Source organism: Brassica napus, chromosome A6 (genome assembly GCF_020379485.1).
Source record: "Brassica napus cultivar Da-Ae chromosome A6, Da-Ae, whole genome shotgun sequence".
Classification (NCBI taxonomy): Eukaryota; Viridiplantae; Streptophyta; class Magnoliopsida; order Brassicales; family Brassicaceae; genus Brassica; species Brassica napus.
This window is the reverse complement of record NC_063439.1, coordinates 4013854-4040354: the sequence shown is the minus strand read 5'-3', so window position 1 is coordinate 4040354 and position 26501 is coordinate 4013854. Positions and strand designations below refer to the sequence as shown.

The 26501-nt window shown below is 35.0% G+C and overlaps 4 protein-coding genes, 1 long non-coding RNA gene and 1 other non-coding gene across 10 annotated transcripts; 3 read left to right on the top strand and 3 right to left on the bottom strand.

Annotated features, from left to right (window-relative positions):
* Positions 1–352: 352 nt before the first annotated feature.
* LOC106346192 (paired amphipathic helix protein Sin3-like 6) lies at positions 353–6020 on the bottom strand. Of its 2 annotated transcripts, none has more exons than XM_022720624.2 (20): positions 5817–6020; positions 5422–5458; positions 5190–5321; positions 4923–5103; positions 4751–4849; positions 4560–4667; positions 4289–4394; positions 3839–4080; positions 3583–3737; positions 3397–3521; positions 3055–3309; positions 2461–2957; positions 2037–2354; positions 1875–1963; positions 1656–1794; positions 1415–1567; positions 1182–1333; positions 988–1099; positions 732–903; positions 353–630 (listed from the first exon to the last, which is right to left on the bottom strand). In XM_022720624.2, the coding sequence occupies exons 2-19, from the start codon at positions 5439–5441 to the stop codon at positions 736–738; spliced, it is 3051 nt and encodes a 1016-aa protein (XP_022576345.1). In that variant the 5' UTR covers positions 5442–5458; positions 5817–6020; the 3' UTR covers positions 353–630; positions 732–735. The 2 variants fall into 2 exon arrangements, with proteins under 2 accessions (XP_022576345.1, XP_022576347.1); XM_022720626.2 differs by having other exon boundaries at positions 4304–4394; positions 5817–5992.
* A 308-nt stretch (positions 6021–6328) lies between these two features.
* On the top strand, positions 6329–6400 carry TRNAP-AGG. Its single transcript has one exon. It is a non-coding gene; the product is annotated as a tRNA-Pro (tRNA).
* A 386-nt stretch (positions 6401–6786) lies between these two features.
* Positions 6787–8524, top strand: LOC106346195 (serine/threonine-protein phosphatase PP2A-2 catalytic subunit). Its single transcript, XM_013785457.3, has 6 exons — positions 6787–7142; positions 7310–7424; positions 7512–7620; positions 7691–7768; positions 7916–8107; positions 8196–8524. The coding sequence occupies exons 1-6, from the start codon at positions 6890–6892 to the stop codon at positions 8367–8369; spliced, it is 921 nt and encodes a 306-aa protein (XP_013640911.1). The 5' UTR covers positions 6787–6889; the 3' UTR covers positions 8370–8524.
* Positions 8525–8692: 168 nt separating this feature from the next.
* Positions 8693–10739, bottom strand: LOC106346198 (transcription factor BPE). The gene is made up of 6 exons (XM_013785460.3): positions 10192–10739; positions 9816–9980; positions 9664–9729; positions 9519–9587; positions 9358–9429; positions 8693–9114 (listed from the first exon to the last, which is right to left on the bottom strand). Exons 1-6 carry the CDS (start codon positions 10495–10497, stop codon positions 8989–8991), a joined length of 804 nt encoding a protein of 267 aa, XP_013640914.1. The 5' UTR covers positions 10498–10739; the 3' UTR covers positions 8693–8988.
* Positions 10740–13132: 2393 nt separating this feature from the next.
* On the top strand, positions 13133–19910 carry LOC106346199 (tropomyosin-1, isoforms 33/34). 4 transcript variants are annotated; one of them, XR_007340185.1, is made up of 14 exons: positions 13296–13475; positions 13559–13603; positions 13696–13788; positions 13855–13965; positions 14034–14208; positions 14301–14357; positions 14609–14745; positions 14849–14908; positions 14995–15072; positions 15193–15260; positions 15452–15525; positions 15783–15946; positions 16238–16460; positions 19694–19910. XR_007340185.1 is itself a non-coding variant. In XM_013785461.3 (13 exons), the coding sequence occupies exons 1-13, from the start codon at positions 13404–13406 to the stop codon at positions 16295–16297; spliced, it is 1200 nt and encodes a 399-aa protein (XP_013640915.1). In that variant the 5' UTR covers positions 13302–13403; the 3' UTR covers positions 16298–16464. The 4 variants fall into 4 exon arrangements, 1 of the variants encoding a protein (XP_013640915.1); XR_007340184.1 differs by having other exon boundaries at positions 13303–13475; positions 13690–13788; XR_001270451.3 differs by lacking the exons at positions 16238–16460; positions 19694–19910 and adding an exon at positions 15605–15714 and having other exon boundaries at positions 13133–13475; positions 13690–13788; positions 15783–15947.
* A 1894-nt stretch (positions 19911–21804) lies between these two features.
* Positions 21805–23233, bottom strand: LOC106396895. Its single transcript, XR_002653510.2, has 3 exons — positions 22697–23233; positions 22505–22602; positions 21805–22314 (listed from the first exon to the last, which is right to left on the bottom strand). It is a non-coding gene; the product is annotated as an uncharacterized LOC106396895 (long non-coding RNA).
* Positions 23234–26501: the final 3268 nt, after the last annotated feature.

Here is a 26501-nt window from a genome sequence, read left to right as displayed (position 1 = left end):
TTTCAATATTGAAAAATCTAGATACAATGTATATATATATACCAACAAAACCCATTTAATTATTGTCGACAACAAGATCATCCCTAAAGGATGCTCCTCACGTTTGGCGTAATTTTTTTTAAAAAAGGCAATAATAACAAATATTTTCATTGGTTTGCGTTTTGTCACCTTCATGTGGGCAATGAATATATCTTCCTTTTTCTCTCTTGTCATCTTTGGCTACTGTAGCGCCCCGGTCGCTGTTGCATGCGTCTTCCAACGTTTTTATGCTTTAGTCTTGACATGTAAGACCAAATCACATTAAACCAAAGTCTCATGTGTGTTGTTACTAACTTAAACTCATGATATTGAATGATATAGGAGATCTTCTTTTTAAGACTAATAAACATGAAATGAAAGAGTTGTTGAATGTAGAAATTACTACTCCCCGATGTTGCAAACTTTCGTATCATACAATATAATATTCTAATAAAAACTATACACCAAAAGGTCCAAAACTGGCGGAAACAAAAAGGTTGCGTAGTGATGAATCATGAGCCATATGATGATCACACCTACACCACCAAAACTTTGCATAATCTCTAATAAGAGTCAAAGAACCTTTGCCACTAAGAACCTCAGCACTAACACCTGAAACAATTAAAAAAACACAACGTTGAAGTCTAGTAAATGACGAACCATTACATCAAAAGGAAGATACGATGTTAGAGAGAAAGAACTGGAGTAAGTACGTGCTTATAGAGACGGCAAGGCCATGGTTTTGCAATTGAGCATAATGTGAAACCGCGATATTCTCCTCTGTTTTGAGATTTCGCTGATTCTTTTAAGCCTCTGTCCCATTGGGTTCCGTTTCCTCTGCTTGCTTCTGTACAAAAGATCTGATGTGTTTGCTATATACTTCACCTACACAGCAGTTTGAATCATTGGGAGGCAAAGTAAAGTTTCATTCATCTGCAAATATACAAAAACTCATGATATGTTTTGTACCTTTGAAGTACTGCAAGCCATCTTAGCTTCAATCCCGTTTATAACATTTAATCCTTCCATTGCAACAAGCATCCCCGAAGATTCATCTATACCGGTGAGTTTCTCCTTGTTCCTGCAGAGAGTTAGCTTAAACATTACTCCAGAACCAAAGAAAACATATATACACCACATGCTCTTATCAATGCTTCCTTCACCTTTTCAGAAACACTCCGTGCTTCTCTTCATCATTGACCGATGTCAGAAAATCATTTTGCAGATAGTCTGCAAAACCTGGATCCATCGCTGTACCCGTTACTTCAGGATGACTGTTCATAAGCTGAATCGAGAGAGTAGTTTCCACCGACGACTGCAAAATAAGTTCCAAAATGATATTAATAAACTAAGACTCGAATGGAAAAAAAGATTTGAAGTTTGGGAGAAAACCTACATATCTGATCCGGTATATGTTTGCGTCGTGGAGAATGGCACGTGCATTCTCATGATACACTAGATCAAAGAATCTTCCCTTCTTTCTGCAGTTCTCATATGCGTCTAGTTGCACAAGCTTGGTGTCTGTCTCATCAGATGCAACGGCGTGGAGCTGAAACATATCCAAACCATTCCAATGAATCAGGCAAGAGAGAATGGACGCAGAGAGTTAAGGAGACATGAATTTAGTTTGTTCTTACCTGCTTAACAAGCTTCTGAACTAGCTTGTCCAATGTGAAAAGAACATAGGACTGTGCACCAAAAGCAGAGCGGCACTCATCTTCATACTTTGTATTGTCACTAGAGCCGTCAAGTAAATTATAGAGTGCATCCATGAACCTAATAGTGTTATGCTTCCAAAAGTCAGTAAGGAACCGTTGTTAAAGAAAAAAAAAATGTTAACTTAGAAGATACATCACCTTGAATAAGAATCAGGAGTTGTGTTATCTGGAGCCTTCCCCTTCTTTTCTGCCTGTTTCTTTGCTGATTGCATCCTCTCGTACAACATCTGAAAACGAGCAGAAGTATTAGCACCGGAGATTGAAACTATCATATTAAAGCTTGCTTTAAACAGTCCTTACTTGATGAAACCTAAATAGCACATAACAGGAATCATTCCCGTAGAAAACTCGAGAATCATTCTGGGAGCCAGTTTCAGTAGCTTTCAATGGCCCAGGCACATGATTGGCAACAGGTTTTATAGTTTCCAGAAACCTTTCTGAAAATGCGGAGGATCCATCTTCACCTTCGGGTCCATTAGCCACCTCACAAGTGCCTGTGGGAGATAATTCACCCTCTTCCCGCTCAACCTCAACTGATACTTCCTTAGCCTTACGAATCTCTACATTTTCAGTTATCTGATCGTTTCTTGGGGACACCAGCTTCGACGACTGGATAAGCTGTAGACCATGAACCAAGGTTAGGGATCAAACTCGTAACTAAAGAATTTTATTAGAACCGAAGTACCTAAGATATGGTTTAAAACAACTCCACACAACGACTTACCTCATTAGTCAATGCTTCATCATCTTGCTGTTTATCGTGCTTAACTGTTTTCACTATATTGGAAGACACATCTTTCCCAGGAGAGCTGCCTTGCACTGCTGGATTATCCTTCTTCAGCTTTTCCGGGGATCTTGGATGCTTTTTACGGTTTGACCCAGAAGCGCTGTCCTTCACTGCCACACATCCATCTTGCAATTCTTGGTTGTTGCTTTTTAACTCTTCGTCCATCGCCAGGTTACCTTGACTCCTCGAAACAATGCCGAACATGGGCTCCAAAAAGGTTGTCCACAGATTCATTACTTTATCTGCTTGTTCAGTCGTGCACAGTTCTTCACAGTAGTACTTGATTAACAGATACAGGTCTTCGTGAATTTGTGTATCACAATAATTGAACTCCAAATCCGGAGTAAAAGAAGGCATAGTTCTGACAGAGATAGCTTGAAGCAGATCTTCTTGATGCTTTTTCTCACTGATATCTTTTATCTCTGCCACTAAACCTGCATTTAAGGACCCAACAAAACAATGGCATTAATAGCTTGAAGCAGATCTTCCCACAATGAACTTATTAAGAAAAAAATTGAAAAAGAAGCTTACATTTTGTGCTCAAGTTCTTGGCGTCCTGCTGCTTGAAATAGAAACTACGATGATCCAGTGACTTATGGTGATTCTTGGCATACACTTCAGCCCAAACTTTCTGGAAATCAGAGTGGCACCTTGCCCATTCTTCTTGCTTCTGCTTCAAGCGCGTTAGTATCACCGGTAAAGCGCTATGCAAATTCTTCTTCATAAGATCCATGACATCAAGCCCATTATCACCGTATAGCCGCTCAATGCATCGTAAGTTCATAGCTATAAGATACAGTCATATATAAAGTTAATTAGCACAAACAACCAAAAATATAGCCACACTAGATTTGTTGCAAACTAACGACTTACGTGATAAATGTTTTTCAATGCATATCGTGTCCGTAGAGATTGTATTGTTGTTGATCTTTTCCAGAAGGATCTCCACGTGTTTGATAGCTGAACTTACAGATCCTAGTAACATGTCCATTTCATACCTGCACACACATTAGGAATGTTAAAGAGGGGGATTTTATTTCATCAACTACCAGATCATACCTGTCATCCTCACACCGAAACAAGCTTTCTTCATACTGGTTTTTGCGCATATGACTGAAGGAGTAATCTTCACTCCCTGAGGTGACGGATACCAGGTGGTCATTAAGTATCTTTTTACCAAGTGCATTCCTGTACCTTGGAATCTCAACTGGATACTGCATGGACAAAGACCAACCATATGATTATAAAAGAATGGCATTATGCAGTGAATTGCAGTGTAGTATAAAGATGTTATTAAGAACAACGTGGCACTCACATCCTTTGGAAGGAGCCGATAACTTGGCGTACACTGAACGCACTCGGAAAGATCAAGTTCATTTATAGGTACTCCCACATACTTCGAAGCAGATGGTGAACTTTTTTGATTTCCAGTATCAATACTGCCAGCCTCTGCACTTTTATCAGTTCTATCTGTATCTCTTTCACTCTCTTCTCTAATTCCCCCATTGTCTTCTGCCTTCAAATAGGCTCGCTGGCCTTCTTTTTTAACAAGGGAGTCTGCAAAAATGAACTACCTTAGAACCAGAAGTAAAACTACGGAGCACTGGGATTGATCACAGTATACAAGATGAAGATACAAACCACTACTTAAGACTTTAACAGAGAGAAAAATGACCATGGTCACATTACAAAAGATGAGGGTGCATCTACATCACTAGAATGAAAGACATCTTATAGAAATGCAACAGGCCATCCGAATACTCACTTCCCAGGGAATTACCAGCGGGGCAAGCGACAAGGTTCTCATCACCATCTTCTCGTTGATCAGAGTGTTCAGACTCATATTCGAGCTTACGCTCTCGTTTTATTCTCTGTGGCAAAAAAAGAGAGAGTATAGATCAATATCTCAATCAAAAACTGAATCATCAAGTTCCCTAGAGGAAATGATGAATGGCCAAAGTTCATTTCTCCATTAAGCACACAAATATGGCTAACTGCACAAAAGATGCTATCCTTTAGAAAAAAACGAATTAAACCTTCCGAAGCGGTACTGCATTCTTCGTAGAAGTAGATTCTGAACAACTAGGTAAGAAATTAACGAACTCTACCAGCAGATCTTCATGACCCTTGAACAGCAAAGTAACCTACACAACAGATGCATTAGAACTGTCCCATTAACAAATAAGAATAAGAGGCAGAAAGTCTAAAGAGTTAACAATAAACATACCTCTTTGTAGACCTCAGTGATGGACTTTTTATCCTTTCGGTACATGTTCAAGATGTCTAGAAAACTTTTATAGGCATCTTCATCACCACCAAACCTCGCCTGCAAAAGCAGTGATAATTCAAAGTAAACCTTACCCGTAAGAAAATCAAAACAGTGTCTACATTTTACATACCTTAATCTTGGTGACAAAACTGATAGCATCGTTGTAATCCACCTTGTTTTTAGGCTTCTCTTCCTCAGGCGAAAGGGTTATTGTATGGTCTTTGGGCAAGAAAGTATTAAAACCCAGGAGTAGGTCGTTGTACCCCTTGAACAAATCTTTAATTCTTTCAATGACACCAGCAGTGTCGACTCTGCAAACCAACACGAGACACCATCAGACCTTTACAAGAAAGACAAAAGTGAAAGAGAAGAGAAGAAGGTACATATATATATATACCTTTGAGCTTTAAAGTCCCTCATGACCTCAAGGAAAGTCTCATACTTGCCTACATTGTCATGAAAAATGTTCCTCACGGTTTTGAGGTAATGCAGGGCGTCACTTGTGGTTAATCCCCTGTTATTGGTTTTCCTGAAATGCACATACAAACACACACATGTAAGAATCAAAACCAGCTGAAGTTTGTAAACCTATACGCCTCATAAGGAACCAAAGAGAGAGAGAGGCTTACGTTTCTCTTTCTCTCTTCATCTCTTCTTTCTTCTCCACTAGACAAATCAAAAAAAACAAATCAGGGTTTTTAGCAGCCAACCAAACAAAGAACAATCAAAGTTCCGAGAGAAACAGTTCAAAATCAAACAAAAGGGTTTTCGTTTTCACACAGTAATACCAGATCTACCATCGAACAAGGTTAAAACACATAGACCAAAAACAAAAAAAAACGAGCAAGAGATGGTTTGATTATTATTATTATAGCCTTGAAGACGGGGATCACGTGACTCGCACGGTGAACAGAACGAAGAGAGCTTTCACCGTTCAAAGTGTTGGCCCACGAGTCGAAAGGTTTTTCACAAGTAAACAAAAAAGAGAGCAAAACAAACGGTTTTTGTGAGTTTTAAGAGTCACCTGGAACAATCAAACATGCATATGCGATGAGATTGCGTCTGGTTCGGAGCAACTTTCACGCTTTCGCTCTTCCTGGTGTTGGAAGCGCGGAGAGGAGAGGGTAGCGCAATGCTGGAGCAGGCGGAAAATAAGAAGATGAAGAAGAGGACTTCTTGGTTTATATATACGGAGAATTAATTAATTTACATCTGGTTGTATATTTTTTAACGCATGTAATGAAAAAATCATGTTATTTGTATTTTAATTAGACCTTTAGAGTCAAACGGAAGGTTTCGAAATTGATTCCGAGCCATGGCACAGTTAGGGTTTTTACTTTTTTAATGGGCTTTTTAATTGGGTCCATAAAATAGATATGTATCATCCAAAACTCCGCCTTTTTTATGCTCTGTTTTACTGTTTAAATTCAAACGCGATATACTAGCCGCAGTTTTAATTCTATGGTTTTAATTCTAGCCGCAGTTTCTAGCAACATGTTGAATGTGTCTTACCAAACTTAACGTTGCAACAACAGTGGGCATTTGGTCTAGTGGTATGATTCTCGCTTAGGGTGCGAGAGGTCCCGAGTTCCATTCTCGGAATGCCCCCTTTTTTAAAGTTTTTTCTCTTTAACTGCATCTTCCACCTGCCTTCTCCTTGTCTCTTCATCTTCTTCTAGTCCAGGCCCATGAAATATTGACGGGCTTGCATAATGTATTGGGTTTGTTTATTCACATTCTTAAAATTGTAAGAAAACGATATTTGTGTTGGAGAGATATGATTGATTACCGAATGAGAGAGATGAGTAAATTGGCATTGAGATTTTTCGACATTTGAGTATTTGACTAATCAAAAAATGAAAATAACCATTAGACAAATTCAAACTAGAACAACTCGGCTTCCAATTTCCACGTGTTATAAATCTCGGTCTAATTCAATTTTGATACACTAAACCATATCTTAACCGGGTTATAACATGCTGACGTATTATTTTATTTTTCTGACCATATCCATTTTCTCTCAGCCAAAGAAGAGAGAGAGAGAGAGTCTGAGAAACACCAAAGACCATTTGATCTCTGGCGATTTCATCTTCCGACATGCCGCCGAACGGAGATCTAGACCGTCAGATCGAGCATCTGATGGAGTGCAAACCTTTATCGGAGGAGGATGTGAGGACGCTCTGCGATCAAGCTAAGGCCATCCTCGTCGAGGAGTGGAACGTTCAGCCCGTGAAATGCCCCGTCACCGTCTGCGGCGATATCCACGGCCAGTTCTATGACCTTATCGAGCTTTTTCGAATCGGTGGTAACGCCCCCGATACGAATTACCTCTTCATGGGTGACTATGTAGGTCTGTCCTCTTTCTCCACACCTTTTCGTTGTTGTTTATTTAGAGGGTTTGTGTGTAGATCTACGTTTGTGGGTGATTCTTTGTAAAGTTTGCATCTTTACTTAATGTATGATTGAAAGTTTGTGTCTTTTTTTTTAAGATTGGGTTTTGTTTCTTTGCTTTTGCAGACCGTGGCTACTATTCAGTGGAAACGGTTTCTTTATTGGTGGCATTGAAAGTCAGATACAGGGATAGGATTACAATCTTGCGAGGGAACCACGAGAGTCGTCAGATCACCCAAGTGTAAGCTTTTGGTTTGTTGATGTCTTGTTACTTCTGACTCTGTGCACAACAACAAGTGTTACCTCTTTGATGATTGTTTTGCTTCAGATATGGTTTTTATGACGAGTGCTTGAGGAAGTACGGGAATGCAAATGTGTGGAAGTATTTCACAGACCTTTTCGATTATCTTCCTCTTACTGCTCTTATCGAGAGTCAGGTTTGAGCTCTATACTTTCCCGTTTGGTGTTTGGTACATAAGTACACTTCCTGACTTCATCGGTTTACAGGTTTTCTGTTTGCATGGAGGGCTGTCACCTTCTCTGGATACACTTGATAACATCCGAAGCTTGGATCGCATACAAGAGGTATTTACCTTCCTTATTTTCTGTCCTTAAGTTTGGTTTGTTTTAGAAGAGTTATGGAATTGTTTCTGTCTCTCTGCCTCCACTCGCTCTCTTGAGATATAACTTATGAAAGAGCAAATATCTTATGTATGGTGTGATGATCTGTAGGTTCCACACGAAGGACCAATGTGTGATTTACTATGGTCTGATCCAGATGATCGATGCGGGTGGGGAATATCTCCACGAGGTGCTGGCTATACATTTGGACAGGATATAGCAACTCAGTTTAATCACAACAATGGACTCAGTCTCATATCAAGAGCCCATCAGCTTGTCATGGAAGGTTTTAACTGGTGTCAGGTATGCATATTCATCTCAATTTCTTAAGGTTATAAGGGATGATTGAATCATTGACACCTCTTCTCTTGTTCTTCTTTTTTCATAACAGGATAAGAATGTGGTGACGGTGTTTAGTGCTCCAAACTATTGCTACCGGTGTGGAAACATGGCAGCGATTCTAGAGATAAGTGAGAACATGGAGCAGAACTTCCTTCAGTTTGATCCAGCTCCAAGACAAGTCGAACCTGATACTACCCGTAAGACCCCTGATTATTTTTTGTGATTTTATTTGTATTTTTTTTTCTTCTAAGCGGAGTTCGAGTTTCCCTCAAAACGAAAGAAAGAAACAAACATCATTTTGTTGTTGTTGATGTGATTGCTGAGAACAAAGTTTGTAGTAGAAGCGTCTATATATAGAATAGTGTCTTCTCATTGTCATTTCACTTGTTACTGCATAGAGGAATGAGGTTTCGAACCCTGCCCGCCACTTTCATTTCAGTTTCATTTATAAAATATGAGTTTGATACTGATTCAAAGTTCTCTAGATCGAAATCTTTCTACCTTCGGAATATGAATCAATGCTTTGTAGAGAGAGAGAGAGAGCTCTTTGAGAACCAAACCTTTCCTTAGATAAGATTACAACACAAGATAAAACAGAAGAAAAGCATGTGAAAGCTTAAACAGTTATTAACATGTTCTAAAACAGCAACAGAGGAAAGTATCCCACAATCTACCCTCCGCTTTACTTCATGTCTAAGCTAGGAATCTATAACAATAACCCTTGTATATATATATATTTTTTTATAAATGTTTATACGTATGCTGCTGCTGCTTTTTTTCGTAACTAACATTGGAGATCGAAGTTTATTTTAGTGAATATTAGCCAGCTTTCTTTCTTATCACTATGATCTTTCGAAACCACCTCCTACCTGCATATGCAACCACTCCGGTGATGCTCCTCTGCTGTATTCCCTTGTACCTTGTGCCCCAAACTGCATCCCCTGATTCTCAAACGTTTGCTGATCAAACTGAGATTTGCCAAAATGTGAAATTGTTCAGTGAATAATCAGCGAAAGCTTTGTTACGACATGGTATTTGATGTCAGGAGAAAATAAAAGTCTCGAGGTTGGCTAAATCAACCGGATTCATATCTAAGTATCTAACCAAGAGTGTTGTCAGAAGCAGAACACGGAAGAGTATTTGAGGAAAATTTGGGACAATGGATCGATCAGGATCATTACATAGGAGTGTGAGTACCACAACAAACTAACCTCTTTTGGCGGGAAAACCTCGATTCCAGGAGTCATTCTTGAGTTGACTGCTTCTAGTTTCATCGATAGAAACTGAAAATGGAAGCAGTAGTCTTGTGAGATACACAAGCAATAAACAGTTCAAAAACGTTACACAATAACCTATAGACAGAGTGAGTTACCTCAACTTGACGCTGCAGAGATTGTATGTAATTGATTATCTCATCTAGAACAAGCGCTTTTCCAATAACCTGACCATGCAAAGATTCAAGTGTTTAAGGTTGCGACTACAAGAAGAGAGACAGATTAAGAGAGAAACCAAAATACCTTGTTACAACCAGGGACAAGATCTTGCAAGATTTTCATCCGCTCGCTTATCTTTTCTCTCCTCGCCTGCAAAACCAAGAAAAAACTCTGTTACCTAGTCTGCTCTCTCGAAGTTTTCTCATTTAAGATGAAAAGATTATAAAAAGAGTTACCCTTTCAGCTAGACTGTGACTATCTGTAGCCTGTCCCCTTCTAGCTCGCACATGAATATAATCTTTCGGAGGTTCAGGCAACTGCTGCTTCTTTTGATCCAATGTCCCTACTTCGACTTCATCTTCACATCCTGTAGTCTTCTGCTTTTTACTGTCACCATCATTCTGTAGGCTCCACACAAAAAAAAAAAAAACAATCAGAGAGAGAGTGTAGCCAAAGTGTACTTAATACATGTCCTTACACACTAAACACGCGTCTTAAAAGAGAGTTTAAACTTTTAAGACAATCAGTACCAGTTAAGTTACTAAGATCTCATCTCAACCGTTTGATCCAACGGATCCGTTATTTTTAAAGAGGGAAAATTAAACCGTTTACCGCGTCATGTCCGTCGCTGCCGGAGACGACGTTATTATCCTCCGCACCCGCTTCCCGCCGCTTCCTAGCACCGGCGATACCAGCAACCACCGCCTGCGAGAGCGCGTGGCTCATACGTGCCGGATCGTTGCAGTTAGTGTTGCTAATCAGATTCGAGTCTGCGAACTGATGGACCAAGTTAGGTCCGCCGAACGAGACGCCGCTCCTCATCGAGGTATTAACAGTCGCGCCGCCGTTGATAGGATACGGCCAGATCTCCGCCAGGTTATACGCCCCGGCCTCGTTCATCATCCCGCCTGGATCCATACAGCGAGTTGACTCAGCTGCTAACGGTTTCAAGAGAGAGAGTTTGATGTGACTTGTTTGAGAATGCGATCTCTCTCTCTCCTTAGACAGTGGAGTCTGATGCGCACTGTGTCTCTTCCTCTCTTTCGCGATTTCCTTTTTCTTTATAAGTTTTATTTACCGACTTTTTTTTTATTTTTTTTTTAAATCTTCTCTTTTTTTTTTTTTTAAGAAGCTGTCTGCTTCTTTATTTCTTCTTCACTTACTTTTTTTCTCCCTTTTTCACCTCGGGAGTTGCAGGCAAGTCACTTCAGACTTCAGAGCGAGGTTTTCTTTTGTGGGACCAGCTTTTTTTTGTTGATCCTCTGTGTCGCGGACTATGCTAAACAAATCTCCTTCTTTATCTACATTCTACAAGATCAAAAACTGACGGTGATAAGAGCTTCCACGTACGCATCCATATGGTATAGGCGAAAAATGTCGCATCACCTATTTAGTTTATCTAATTATTATCGGCTTTGATTATGTAATAACTAGTAACCGCAACAAGATTACATAATCATATCATTGGATTAGTGATTGACAACGATGGTTTTTCTTGGATTTTAATGATGCCAAGTTTAGCTAAACAAACAAGATAATCTCACGTTGTATTTTTTCATTTCCCCCATTCATATAGGATCATTACTACTATATATCTTATTTGGCTTTAACTGCTAAAATGAAATTATGTTGTTTACTTTTCTTTTTATCAAGTCAAATACTTAATAGTATAATCAAAGGCTACCATTTAGTTTTACTGCTCATATGGTCTTGACTTGTTTTGTTTGCTAGGTCAAGAGACTGAATTTCACTGTTTGTGAAATTTCATTTGTGATAGTCGATTTATATATATATATATATATACTAGCCAGTCACCTTACTCCAATTTTTTTGGCAGATTATAAATTTAATACCTAGTTGTGATTATTGGATACTCTGGAACGAGTATATAACATAATCTTTCAGCTTATATAATACTCAAAACTTGTGCTTGCTTATGATAAGTCCCTTAGCTGCGATCAGAAGCTCTAACTCCACCACCTCGTTGATTAAATAAGCAGCCTAACATTAAGAAATTAGATGCAACTGCACGCAATAGAAAACCACACCAAAAAGGAAGGAATAGTGATGACAAAGGCTTTATTGTTGAGAAAGACTTGTAGAATAGGAATAGCATTTTCTGCCAAACACTTCACTGTCCTGTTACCATTTTTGCTATATAATGAATAGTGCTCGTTAGGCACCTCACTCTCACCGTTTAAAGCTTTCTGTTTCTCTTTCCTTTTTTCACATTAGTGAGTCTCAATCATTATCTGAAACGTGTCACCATTATATTCCGAGCAAATAATGTGAACAAGCACCACGGATATCGTGGACGTACGATGTTCGCCTGTTTGGCCTAACTCTCCTCTCTTTTTGTCTTCGTTAAAGTAATAAGAAAGTGAGAAGGAAGTTATAATAACGTATTCTATTATGTAATACATCTATCATTCATCGGTGATATATATGCTAGTTCTTTTGTGTTACATATAGTGATCTTGATTTTAAGATGGATTTGAAACGGAATATATGTATAAGCGATTATGTTCTTTATGTTATTAGAGATGATGTTTTTTATACAAATATTTGTTGATGATCGCTTTTTCTAGGTTTTAGATTATATGCTCAATCTGCATGTGCAAGAATATGAATCCAAACGGGAACCAACTTCGAGTTACTGTCTCGCACAATAATTTATTTGCAGTTGCAAAAACAGAATAAAGGAATTTAGGCACGTGGAAAATACGTAACCTAATGTGAAAATGGACTGTTAAGTGTTCACATCATGATTCACGAGTAGTAGTACGAACAAGAGGCAAATACTCCGCGTGCTTAATTGCTGTAAAAGGTAGTGTATTCATATGTCGCATTTGGTACACATATATGGGAAATTGTTATTATTTGACATATATTATATGTTGTTTTTAGGTTGTATGTTAGGTGGTTAATGTAGCTACCTAATGCAAGTAATAACTTAAACAATATCTTGAAAGATATAAGGAAAGGTTGGCTAAAAGTTATGTACAAGACACTATTCAAAGCAACAATCGAATCTGTCATTACAACAATGTCAACAAACATGGATTTGTGTGTGATCATTTGACCATGCAAACTTCGGAAACTACCTTTAATATTATTTTCAGCTCCAGCTTTAAACACTAAAAGTTTTAACGCGAGTTCAACTTGATCTACATGTAAAAAAAATCAACAAGAAGAACTAATTTGAAAGAATAGCATTGTTCTTCTCTCTTTTGTTTGCTTTTCTTTTCATCGTCTTATCGCTATGCTATGACGTTATCGTCTTATCTCACACATGCTTATGTTTATTATTTTATGTATGATTTATAAATTTATAAAATATTATCTTCATTATAAAAAATTATACGTCTTTTACAGTATATGCATGGAGAAAAAAAATATGATTTTCAAAAATTATCTTAATTGATAAATGATAATGTTGATAAATATGATAAATATGATAAATTTGAGTAAAAAATCAATTAAATCAATTTTTTTGGAAAAAAAAATTTATCAAAGTTTATTTTGTCAAATGTTTAGAATGGGTAATATAAACAGATTAATCATCAGAGAATATAATTGCTCAATTAATTACAAATTTACAAAGATATAGGATATATAACAAGAACCCAACCTCTGGTTAAAAAGAAAAACAAGAAACCCAATCTCAAAATCCTAAGGCCCACTATGGTCAGGCCCATATAGAACAAAGTAACTCCTCTGACAACTGCACAATTGGTTTAGAATCCCGACGACCTAAGTGACATTTTCTCGAGAAAATAGCGGTCGAAAAAATTCAAAAAAAAAATCGGAGGAGAAACCAAAAAATGGAGCTGCTCAAGCTGTCAAAATTCAAATTGCAGCTTCAATCGATGATCGGAGAAGTGAGAGATCTGCGTGTAAGACGACAGAGGTTTACATATCTATTGATCGTATACATTTTCCGCTCTCTCTCTCGCCTTTACTACCGGCGATTTTGCAGGAAAGGGAGCGATCAGTCACAGATCACTTGAATCTCATCAATCAGGTTACCGAATCAACGTTATACTGAACATGGCTTCTCGTTTGCATCGCGTTTCTGAGTCGCGAATCGTGATCGTTGCTTTGGTACAGAAACAGAAGCAAACGGAGGAGGAATGCAGCAGGAAAGTGCTCGAGCTAGAATCTGAGTTAGCTTCTTCTAGAGAAACTCAAGAGGCGCTCGAGAGGAAGGTTCGTTAGATTGTTTTTTTTTTGTTTTCGGCGAATCTGTTTCGGTTTTAAGATATGTGAATGCAGGTGAGTTATCTCCAGAACGACTATAGTTTGCTGGAAAACAAGCAGAGCGAATTGAAGAATACTATTCAAAACCTGCTTCAATCGCGAGAAAGTTTCTTAAATGCTTACCAGGTGCTTGCTTGATCTTGCTTTAGGAATCGGTGTAGCTTCGGTTAGTGAAGCGGTGGTGAATTTTGCAGGAGTCGTTTAGTGAAATGAGATGTTCAGTTGAGGCCAGGGATAGGAAGATTGCTATCCTTCACCAGAAGATAACATCTCACTTAGCATTGTTTGATTCAATTGAGAAAGAGGCGTCTGCAATCAAGAACGTTATTCAGGAAGTTCAGGGCCTTGTGGATCAAAAGGAAGATGTAGGCATGTGGATCCCTCGTCTCTTGCTTTTTTTTTGTTGTTGAAAGGATATGCTTCCGGAATGCTAATGCGTTCTAACGGTTTCTTGTAATCAGTGGCTGGATTGAGAGAGAGAATGGACCATGTCTCTACGTATGAGAAAGTATTCGTCGGTGAGTTTCTCAGCGTCTTGATGCTTGAGAGGTTACTTAATTGTTTATGAATGTATGCGAGTCTTGAAAAATGTTCCATTATATTGTTACTGATGGATCTGTATAAGTGTGTATGGTCAGTGTTAGTTTCTCTGGCTTTCTTTTCTTCGTAAAGAATGAATGTAAGGCATGCCGTCTTCGTTTATGTGGAAAGTGTCTCAAATTATGCATGCTTACCCTTATGAAGATAATGATTTCTTTATTTTATGCAGAGAAAATCAGCACCTTAGAAGAGAAAATTGAGTACCAGGAAGCAGAATTGCAGAGCAAGGATAATAGAATATCAGAGCTTTGCGCTCAGCTGGAAGAAGCGAAGATGAAAAACGAATATCAACTTCAAATCGAAGAGATATCCATGATGGAGTTTTAATTTTTTTACTGCAAGGGAACTTTGTGCAAGATCTTTCCTGTTGAAGTACTTGCCATGTTTTTGTTTGCTTGACCAGCCTTACTTTCAGAAAACTTTGAAGGTCAAAGATTTAGTTGTGGAGAACTTGGTTTCTGAGAAGGAGGTAGGAAATGAGATCATTAGTTATGTAACGAGTTTGATTCTTTTTACATCCTCAAACAGTCTCTAAGTAGTGTTTCCCTTGTTTAGGCATTGCATTCTGAAGTGAGGAGTCTAGAGATGATCTTACTGCGGATTCAGGAATCTGTCACCCTTATGACCGAAGAGGTGAGAGATTAATTCAAATTTTCCTTTTCTAGCATTCCATCCTTTGATAATAGTCTAGTGATTTTCAAATGCAAATGAATAAATTGAAACTTCAAGTCTTCCATACTCTTGATATGACAGGACAGAAGGGTGTTCACATCAATACTGACATACGAACAAGGTGCCGATGACAAAAACAACAATTCAAGGTCTGTAAAATCGCTTGAACATATTCCCTACTTGTCCATGGACGGATAGTTTGCATCAGAACATGACATGATATAGTGAATCTTTACTCTTTTGTGGTTCGACTTTGGAATGACTTCAGAGGCCTTTCCGTCTCAGTCTGAATAAAGAACTGTCCCTGATCAAATCTTATTTCTTTTTATTGGCTAACTAGGTACAATGACACAGTTGACAAAACGGAGGAACTTGCATGTGAAGCTCCTATTGTGGGTTCCCAAGAAAATTCAGGTACGGCCTCTTCTCTTGTTGCCTTGTTATTTCTTTTGCGTCAAATTTAATATCACTTGCAAGCTGTACGACAATGCAGGAACAGAGCCATAACTTCGTCTACGAAATTTCAGTGTTCGTCACTGTGAAATAAGAATTCACTTGTAATAGAATGCAAAGAGAATGTTATCTAGCTGACTTGCTGCATAGGTAGAAGAGAATTACCTTGATCAATTAGAATTTTTTGCACTAACCAGTTTTCCAACTTCCTTTTGCAGTAAACGTTATTTCATCAGCGTCTCCTCGGTGTCCTCACCAAAACACAGGCTGCAGTTTGGTACAGGACGCTGATCATAGGCTGAACTCGGCGCAGTCTCTGCAGCATAACACTGTCAGTGGCCATAGGCAGAGTACTAATAACAATGACCACTTTGACACCAAGGCAAGCAAAAAAAAAACGCTTTTCTATTTGTTTCTTACTTACAGTCACTGTTAGAACTTGGAGTTAACGCACAAACATAATGGTAATATGACCAGGTTTTGTGACATTGTGTAGAGTCAACTTCCTCACAATATAAGTCATCAGCTAGTTTTAGAATGCATTTTCCTCGATCAATCTTAGATTTTTTAAGTACCTATTGCACTCAGATTCTTATGAACATCCTAATAATATCATATAAGAGTAATTACAAACTTGAAACCCTAAGTGAATATAGTCGTCAATGTTTTGCAGGACAAGTGCAAAGAGTTAACGAACCAGCCTGATTCAGAGTGCTCAACTAATCGTGTATAATAAGGGAAGTGTCTAATCACGATTTATGATCGTTACCACTTATTAAAGTTATTCTCTTGTACACGACTAGTTAGGACTCGGGTCATATAAACGACAAGAATCATGAGTTTTCTACTCTCACACGCAATGAACTAGACGTAGAGAAAAGGTATTTTTCTTTACATCTATACTATACTAAAAGGGGGATATAAGCCATGGAGAGGGTGTCCACATAGGATAGAAAAATCAACCAATCAGAGAACCCGAAATTGCCATGTCATCTCATTTATTTTTCGGAAAAAATAAAAAAAACAATGCGAAGGTGAGAACCGAACCCGGGTTGGTATGATATATATATAGGACAGTTACCACTAAGCCATTGACACTTTATTGGACACATATAAAGAACCACTAAGTATATAATCACAAACTTTTATGTACATTTACAATAATATGAATTCAACTTTCAAGACTCCGATACTTTGTTTTGTAAAAAAAAAAAAAGTAAGTGGCTAAGTTAATATATTCTTAGAAAGTGTGAGAACGTTGACAAATATGAAAAAGCATAGATTTTTGTTTTCGTGACAAAGTTAAGAATTTTGTAAAAGTAAGTTTAACATATAAATTTTCGTGACAAATATGAAAAAGCATCTATACTATACTAAAAGGGGGATATAAGCCATGGAGAGGGTGTCCACATAGGATAGAAAAATCAACCAATCAGAGAACCCGAAATTGCCATGTCATCTCATTTATTTTTCGTAAAAAATAAAAAAAAACAATGCGAAGGTGAGAATCGAACCCGGGTTGGTATGATATATATATAGAACAGTTACCACTAAGCCATTGACACTTTCTTGGACACATATAAAGAACCACTAAGTATATAATCACAAACTTTGATGTACATTTACAATAATATGAATTCAACTTTCAAGACTCCGATACTTTGTTTTGTTAAAAAAAAAAAGTAAGTGGCTAAGTTAATATATTCTTAGAAAGTGTGAGAACGTTGACAAATATGAAAAATCATAGATTTTTGTTTTCGTGACAAAGTTAAGAATTTTGTAAAAGTAAGTTTAACATATAAATTTTCGTGACAAATATGAAAAAGCATAGATTTTTGTAAAATTTTGACAAAACAACTCAAAACATACTTCTCTAATGTCTTAATAAAATATTATTTAAGGGTGTAATAATTAAATATATTAATTCAATAAATTTTGTAATTTATAGACAAAACAATAACACAACAAATTTTGAAACATTTGTTTAACCTATCGATTTTTTTCATGAGAATCCAACTAAACAAGATAAAAAAAATTAGATTTACAAATATTTAATTACCATTTTATTCAATTTTGATTAATTTCAAATTGTCATAATGTATCTTTTTGAAGTTACAAATATGAAAAAGCATAGATTTTTGTACAATTTGACAAAACAACTCAAAACATATTTTTCTAATGTCTTAATAAAATATTATTTAAGGATGCAATAATTAAATATATTAATTCAATAAATTTTATAATTTATAGACAAAACAATACCACAACAAATTTTGAAACATTTGTTTAACCAATCGATTTTTTTTTCATGAGAATCCAACTAAACAATTAGATTTACAAATATTTAATTACCATTTTATTCAATTTTGATTCATTTCAAATTGTAATAATGTATCTTTTTGAAGTTACAAAAAAATAATGTTCTTTCTTTATTACACTAGCATTGTATATAGATTCTATATACACAAAATAAATATAATATAACAACATAAGCTTGCTTTCCCCGATTCATATGAAAACTTTTTAAGTTATCCACCAAAGCAAATTAATTAAATCAATGAAATTGTTAAAATACAGCAAATTAATATATAATTTTATTTTAAATTAAATTATTTAAAAAGTGTATTTTCGTTAAAACAAAATAATAAATAAGTAAAACTGATTTGATGGTAATTTTTATGATATATATATATATATATATATCAATTCTGTGAAAGAAATAGAAGCTTAATATGGAAAAAAATCTTAAATACAAAAACCTCTAAAAATTAACAAAAAAAACTAATAAATTAAACTATGATATCACTTAAAAGCTTCTTAGACCATATTAATAAAATATTTAAGCGATAATTAGACAAATTTGATTTTTTTCCAGCAAAAAATTTATTATTAATTAGCATCAGTTATTTCAAGATGTTTAAGAAATGGTGGACAAAAAAATAAGATGGACATTAATGATATATGAACTATGAATAGTACTTTGTGAAGGAGACTTAGATAACATATCTGCACATCCATTTCCAGTCCTTTTTGATGCTTAAATTAAATTTTTCAGAGTAGTTATTCCACAAATAGATAGTATGAGATATTGTTTTGATATGTAGATTTGTTTTTTCAATGTTAAGAAGATTGATAACTGTAAAAATGTCTCTTTCGAATATGATATGTCTATAACTGAGTCCCCAACATGAGACAAGTTTGTTTAAAAAGTAAATAATTTTATTTTTCTTATATTATATAATAAATATATATTATTTACTGATAATAAAAATATAGTTATTCATCTATCACAAATATCTATGCAAATATGTGAATCAAGTACAACAATCAAACAACATAATGATTTCCACAAAGAAAATTTAAAAAATATATTTATGTTATGAAGTCATATTTTATATTCTTTAAATAATGTAATACAATATTATACATTATTTTTTAGAATTGAGAAATACATATATCAGTTAGACAAATTAAGCGATAATTAGACAAATTTGATTTTTATTTTGTGAGTAAAAAGTTTATTATTAATTAGCATTACTTATTTCAAGATGTTTAAGAAATGATGGACAAAAAAATAGGATGGACATAAATGATATATGAACTATAAATAGTTTTTTGTAAAGCTGACTTAGATAACACATATGCACATCCATTTCCAGTCCTTTTTGATGCATAAATTCAATTTCTTCAGAGCAGTTATTCCACAAAGAGATTGTATGAGATATTGTTTTGATATTCAGATTTGTTTCTTGATTGTTAAGAAGATTGATAAGTGTAAAAATGTTTCATTCGAATATGATATATCTATAACCGAGTCCCCAACATGAGACAAGTTTGTTAAAAAGTAAATAATTCCATTTTTCTTATATTATATAATAAATATATATTATTTACTGATAATAAAAATATAGTTATTCATCTATCACAAATATCTATGCAAATATGTGAATTAAGTACAACAATCAAACAACATAATGATTTTCACAAAGAAAATATAAAAAATATATTTATATTATGTGGTCTTATTTTATATTCTTTAAATAATATAATACAATATTATACATTATTTTTTAGAATTGAGAAATACATATAATATCTTATCCGCGCGTAGCGCGGTTAAAAAATCTAGTTTTCATAAAGATTGGAAACTAAATATAGGTCTTTCATTTTCTTTTTAAATAGACTCTTCCTTTTCCATAAGATCCATTTTTTCTAGGTGAGATATTTAAATTTAACTGACCGGAGATTGTAATCTAATGGTTTAAACCAGCTTGTCCCTGAGCGCCATTATTATTTAAATAAATCTTATGTGTTATGAAATAAAGAGAGATATTTTGTGACGATTCTTGTAACTGAGCACTTGGCTGTTACTGTTAGTAACCTAGGTTTAGAAGTCTAGTGCTAATTTATCGGATGCCATTTGGGCCATACGAAACTTACGACATGTCATTTGTTAAACGTTTCCATTAAAGCGGTGTATTTAAGATTATTGGGAACATCAAAGATGGGACGCATGGTCCACCAATCGATCTCATCGCTGGATCCAACTATCTATACATTTTTATCAGTTTGTGTACACAAAGTAAATGCTCACAGAAAAAAGTAAGAAAAAATGTTATGGACATCTACGGGATTGCTCGAAAAGGGCATCAATGAATAATTAAAAAAAAGGAAACGTGACTTTCTATGACTGTGTTAACTTTATTTGTACCTTTTTGTCAATGTAAGTTAACTATCGATACAGGTCTGAGCATGTAACCACTAGATTTAAGATCTTTGATGGAAACTTTCTGTGTTCAGTCGATAAAAATGAGTCTGAGGTCTTAAAAGACTCTATTATGTGGTATTTCTACATCAATTATGATGGTTTTTAGACTTATTCGTCGTGGTTTTCCTTTGTATAACACATTTAACTTTCAGAGGTAAGTTATAAGAGTAGGTTTTTTAGCGTACAGGGATTTAAAGACGCCAAATAAAGTTTCCCATCACTTCACTAAAGAGTGAAGTTGGTGAAATTGATGGTTCTTGTTGGGAAAGTTGTCAAGTTTCCACTCGTTTCATTTAATGCTCCACGTCTTTTCTTACAATTATCAAACCCATTTTCAGTAGTTAATACTTAATTCTGTAATTTATTAGTTTTTTTACAATTAAAAAATAGTTTTACAATCACTGCGTTCGTACGTTTGGAACGTTGGAGTCATTTCACTCAATTGACGGTCAAAAACGCAGACTGATGTAGGAAGGACGAGGCACTGTAGTATTCTTTAATGCAGATAGAACTTTTTAAGTGCTATAAAACCACATACATCTTTTTGACTGAATATAAAGCCACATACATACAACAAAAGAAAACCACAAGCTTAAATATGTTTTAAACAGAAAATATCAACTGCTACGTCGAACTTGGTCGCCAATCGTCTTCAATGCAATAGAAAATATTACAATATTGTGAGGAATATGCTATATTTAGTAGTTGGAACTTCAATTAATTGGCAAAAAAAAAAATACTCCACTCTATATGCATAGACCGGTTACCAGTACATAGATATTTTGGTTGGAATATGATGAATGCAATTTAATATTTAAATAGTGTTTATTATTTCCGGTTGAAACATTATTATATATACTAGGCTAATTATTACCACTAGGTGCTTAGCCCCCGCGCTTGCGCGGGGATGTTGATGGAATTGTTGCTTTGGATGTGGAGATGGTCTACTCTGAAGTGGTTTTTCGAATGTAAAATTTTGGAATTTGTATGTTAACTTTTGTTTTTGACTGATCTTTTAGACCTGGACCATCGTTTGATCTAGCAAAATAGGCTGTGGAGAAGAAAAAAAACACGAACGTCGTTTCGAGATCATTTTACACACCTGCGACCGCACTTGTCTAGAGTGAACCTCTATACTTCGAAACTCTTTGTGGGAAGATGTGCATCGTCGGCTGGACAAACTCTTTACTTCCTTAATTTTCTTTTATTAATAAATTAGTTAACTAATAGACATATATACATTGTATCTTTTTTTTTGGTTTAGAGGAGCTACCTGCTTCAAGTCATCATCATGTTAAAATTGATCAGCTTCTACTCCTAATAGCAGCTCTATCATATGCTTTATATAGGAAAAGAAATGCATTTGATAAATTAAAAGAGTTAGTTATATGGGTTGCTCTATTTCTTTTCTTTTTAAACTGACGAAAGAAACATGCATAGCAGAGTAAAGTTCATCTATTCAGGAAAACAAATACAAAAGATTTATCATTATAATATGACATTATTCAACAACATAATACAAAATAATGAATAATCTGAAAAGTGAAAATAACCTAAGTAGACATTTTCCCAGTCACAAAATTAAGAGAAACATAACCAATAAACCAAAATTTCTTAAATTAATATGTTCAAGTACGATTGATTAATGAAATAAAAATGTTTCCACAGCAGTTGAATTACCAAATGTGAGATTCCCATCTTCGTGCTCGCCGGTAAAAAAAGATGATCTACAATGACTGAGTAACTCATATTTTTTTCTCCCTCTATATATGTGTGACATTGATGTTGTTTTTCTTCTTGGTTTCTTTTGTGCTAGGATGATGGAAGGGAGGTGAGGGATGAAAATGGCTACTCGAGAGGATCAGATGCAAGGATCTTCCCAGAGGGAAGAGACGTTTTGTGATTCTGTTCGTTGGAAACCACTGAATGTGAAAGAAGGGATAACGAATGACGACCACATGTAACTCCCATCTGAGCAACCGCTGCAAAGAAACCGCTACAAACGTTAGCTAGAAGGCGCTTTTTAATACATGGCTATAGAGCCGCTTGGCAAGTTAACATATGAGAATATGGTATTGAACTATAGGAAGTCATCTAACAGTCATCTACACTTGCAGTTGAAACAGTGATGAAATAGGATATTTCAGAGAATCAATAAACAATGAACCATACCTTGACAATATTCATCAGAGATCCTCACTCTCTAACAAACACCCTGCAGTGTGTTGCTAGCTCAATTCTTTCTGAAGGGTTTTACGTGGCCCAAGAATCTGCCCAACAAAATCATACTGCCAGATTCAGTGCATTTAAGTCAAGATCAACCCACTTACAATACTATATTTTCTTAATACATTGATAACTCACGCTTGGAAAAAATTTCAGTCTTGAAATCTGGATCCAGTCAACTGAGGCAGGAGCATGCAATGGAGAAACCTTCTTCTTTCCTGAATTCTAGCAGTATAGGGTATGCCCAGCTTCGAGCAACTGATCTGCTGAATCATATATATAGTAGGAGTTGATGGGTTCGTATCGTGGAGATTTAACGGTGGACAGCTAAACCAATTAAGAGGGGGAGATGTAACGGTGGATGGATGAGTTTATGAAGGCTGAAGATATTAAAGTTTATCGAGAGTTGAAAATTGACGGAGGAAGAAGGAAAAAGGGTAACCGACGGGTTCGTCACTTAACCTTGGCAGACTCGCCGAGCTTGGAGAAGAAGACACAGGTTTGTCTAAATATGCTGGGTGGGCCAACAGATAATTTTAATAGATCCAGCACGAAAGCCCACTTTATCTCAATGGTGGTGACATGGCGAAACAGAGCCTTCCGATAGGGTGATTATTTTAAATGACGTGGACACTCTCACCATTCACCTTATTCTACTTTTAGTATAGTATATATAGGAGTATATCATCTACTACAAATCAACAGAAGGGTAGTGGAGTTAAATTGTAAAAAAGTTTTTTTTTTTTGAATAAATTTAACATTCTCTAAAAAAAAGTTTAAACCAACATCTTTTTTTTTTAAAACATCAACGAACCATGCAGTTAGTTGGCGTGTCATCACAATACAGGCTTTAAGAATTCACTGATTATTTTTGAAACTATATTCTTAAATTAATTATTACTCCATTATTATAATATCTATACTATTAAAGCAGGATCCTATTGTCATAATTACCTTAGGGGCATGTTTCTTTCACTAACATTGCATGTTTCATTAAGGGCAATTAAGTAATATTAATAACAAATCTATATTGGGTCATTATTTTTGGATCCAGCCCAAATCAAATCTCTCTTGGGCCATTTGGGCCTATTAAAAAATCAGATTTAATATAATTTAAACATTCATAAAAATAATTGAATTTTTTTATTGAAAAGTATAAATCTTTATTAAAAGTATATAATTTTTTAATTAAAATATTAACCCCATAATAAAATTAATTTATCAGAGTTATACCAACTTAATTCATTAAAAAAATAAAGTTTAATTTTTTTAACATAAATAGTCATTTAAAATGAAATACGATAAATAAAGATAAAATTTTTAAGTCTTTTATAAAATAAAACACAAATATATGAAAATGTGACATTTACTAAATATTTGTCAATTGAAAAAAAAACAAAAATAAATCCGCGCTTTGAAAGCGCGGGTCAAAATCTAGTTTTGCACTTATATCTGCTGCTTTAACTGTCAAATTATTCAGAAACTATAAATTTAAAATTTAGTAACTATATTCTATATATGAGCATAAGTGGTGGGGCGGTTATATGCATGCATATATATAAACTTGTGACATTTGACAATCGTTAAGCAATAGAAAACTATTCACAGTGGCCCCTCATCTCTACAACAAGACTGTCACGTTGTCGTTTCGCATCATTATTTGCTCGTGACATTTTTACATAGCAAAATGTATTTTAGCGTAGACTCGCATTTATGTGTATAAGGCACATTAGACATATACGATAAAATGGTTGATGCCAATTAACTTAACACTAGTATTTAACAGGATGCAGCTAGAGAAATATTTCTAACGTAATTTAATCAACAAAAGCCCTACGAATTATAGTTGTGAACAGTTATTCACCTGTAGATGTAATTGTTTGTTTCTTTCGGAATAATCCAAAGGATTGTGGAAGTCTGCGAGGCTTGTGTAGAACATGAAAGAGTCAGATCTGAACAAATCAAAATGACAAGGAGATTCTGCCAAAAACAGCAACCACACGTGTGATGTTTGTTCATCATATGTACTCATTGTTACTGTCACTATTATTATTTTGTTTTTATTACCACAACACGACAATCCAATTACATAGCGAATTATTGGTTCAATAAAATCCATTTTATTTGATAAAAAGTGATATATACAAAAGAATAAAATTATGTCGACATAAAAACCAAGAATATGTTTCTTTCATTTCTTAATGGATGGCATACCGCGTATCCAGGTTTACATACCATTTGTATGGTTGTTGTGAAATGTAGAAGCTGGAAAGCAGAAAGTCTGGAAATTTACAAATTATATTCATATGTAGTTAGCTAAATTGCCATGCCATTTGTATAATAAATATTGGACAAAATATAAAGGAAAGATCAATGTAGATGGAGCGAGGGTCCATGGATATGAGAGATTGTAACTTGTAAGATTGTCAGAGTCAAATGAAATAAGGTGGACCAACCATGACACTCTACCTTGAAATTCAAACTTTTATACCACCCAGATTAATTATTTCTTTCTACTGGTACATGTGTTCAAACTTCAAACTATTTGTATTATGCCATGTGGTAAAGCCGTAAAAGGATGTCAGTTAGAGCTTCTGCCATGGATTTAATTATCCTTGACCATCTAGTCGTGCCATATTGATAGATTAGTTGCGTATTCGGATGCAAAACCTCGTAAAATTAATCTTTGTACCTAGAAATTTTTAGAATCTCCACCGTTAAAAAAAAACTATTTGTATTCATCTTAGTTGATCGCTAGTGCACTTGAAATTGAGTTTTATTTTATATTGACAGATGATTTCCTCGAGGATTTTAGTGCCAGAAATTTTAGAGAGATGAAAAAATGTTCATGCTATAATAAAAGATCGCGTGTGCCTAACTAAATACAACATCTAAAAAATGTGCTATATACCATCGGTTGAAAAAATCATACAGAAAGTCATGATTTAGACTTTTAAAATCAACTTTAAGAAAACATTAGGAAGTATTCAATATATCATGTTTTTCTTCTTCTTTTCAATGCTACAGTGTACATATGCTTATAAATCTTAATGAAAGTATCAAAATCTCTCACTAATATCTGCATAGTGCAAACCACAAATCAATTTAGATTTTTCTTTGCAATTTCTTCCGAAAATAAGAAACCACAAAATTTAATAACTTTTCCATATTTACTAAACACGTCTCTTGCTAACTTTTAAAATTTATTTGCCGACACAACAATCAATCTTGGAGAATCGAAGTTCAATATGGTGACAAATGAATCCATACACAACCGTATGTACCAATGCACATACTATTATTAGAAAGCAAATCACTGATAGAATACAAAAATATAAATATTGATGAATGTAATTTTTATGTAAATCTCTTATTTCCGCCATCCGCGTCGACCAAGTCGTTTAGCAGCTCAAGCTCAACCATTCAAACAAGCCACGTAACTTAGACCAGACATGACCCACACTCTCTTGCATGGCTTTTTTTTTTTTTTTTTTTTTTTGCGAAGTTAAGATTGTCACATCGGAACCTAACTTATCACCATCTATTTCTTGTGACAATTAAAATTAGTTGGTAGGATTTCAACAAATGAGATATCTTATGTTAATTGGTAATATGATATTTTCGATCACAGGTAATGATGAGTTTTGACTTCCTTAACATTTCATCTTGCTTTGTTTAGTAATACTTAACTTTTCTTAGTGAGATTTCACTATATTTTTTTTTTGGTCAAAAAGAAAAAAATAGATGATCAAACTCCTTATAATGGGTAGTGTGAGAAGTAAAATTGGTTTAAAAATTTGGTTTACTTTAATGGTTGAAAAAAAAGATATTTACAAAACTAATGTTCTTTTAACTACTTTTCACTCTGATATCTTTTCTCCATTTTATTGATTTTCTGAAATCATAAAAAACGCAAAAAAAAAAATTATTATTTTTTAATTGT

Excerpts from the sequence above, each read along its gene's own strand:
- LOC106346192 (XM_022720624.2), bottom strand. The coding sequence starts at position 5,441 with ATGAAGAGAGAAAGAGAAAC. Across the intron at positions 5,322-5,421 it reads ATGAAGAGAGAAAGAGAAAC|GAAAACCAATAACAGGGGAT; the intron begins GTAAGCCTCTCT and ends TGTGCATTTCAG. Across the intron at positions 3,738-3,838 it reads ATCGGCTCCTTCCAAAGGAT|TATCCAGTTGAGATTCCAAG; the intron begins GTGAGTGCCACG and ends TTGTCCATGCAG.
- LOC106346195 (XM_013785457.3), top strand. The coding sequence starts at position 6,890 with ATGCCGCCGAACGGAGATCTAGACCGTCAGATCGAGCATCTGATGGAG. Across the intron at positions 7,143-7,309 it reads CTTCATGGGTGACTATGTAG|ACCGTGGCTACTATTCAGTG; the intron begins GTCTGTCCTCTT and ends TTGCTTTTGCAG. Across the intron at positions 7,425-7,511 it reads AGTCGTCAGATCACCCAAGT|ATATGGTTTTTATGACGAGT; the intron begins GTAAGCTTTTGG and ends GTTTTGCTTCAG.
- LOC106346198 (XM_013785460.3), bottom strand. The coding sequence starts at position 10,497 with ATGGATCCAGGCGGGATGATGAACGAGGCCGGGGCGTATAACCTGGCG. Across the intron at positions 9,981-10,191 it reads GCAGCGACGGACATGACGCG|AATGATGGTGACAGTAAAAA; the intron begins GTAAACGGTTTA and ends TGGAGCCTACAG. Across the intron at positions 9,588-9,663 it reads TTGTCCCTGGTTGTAACAAG|GTTATTGGAAAAGCGCTTGT; the intron begins GTATTTTGGTTT and ends TTGCATGGTCAG.
- LOC106346199 (XM_013785461.3), top strand. The coding sequence starts at position 13,404 with ATGGAGCTGCTCAAGCTGTCAAAATTCAAATTGCAGCTTCAATCGATG. Across the intron at positions 14,209-14,300 it reads GGATCAAAAGGAAGATGTAG|TGGCTGGATTGAGAGAGAGA; the intron begins GCATGTGGATCC and ends TCTTGTAATCAG. Across the intron at positions 15,526-15,782 it reads GGGTTCCCAAGAAAATTCAG|TAAACGTTATTTCATCAGCG; the intron begins GTACGGCCTCTT and ends TTCCTTTTGCAG.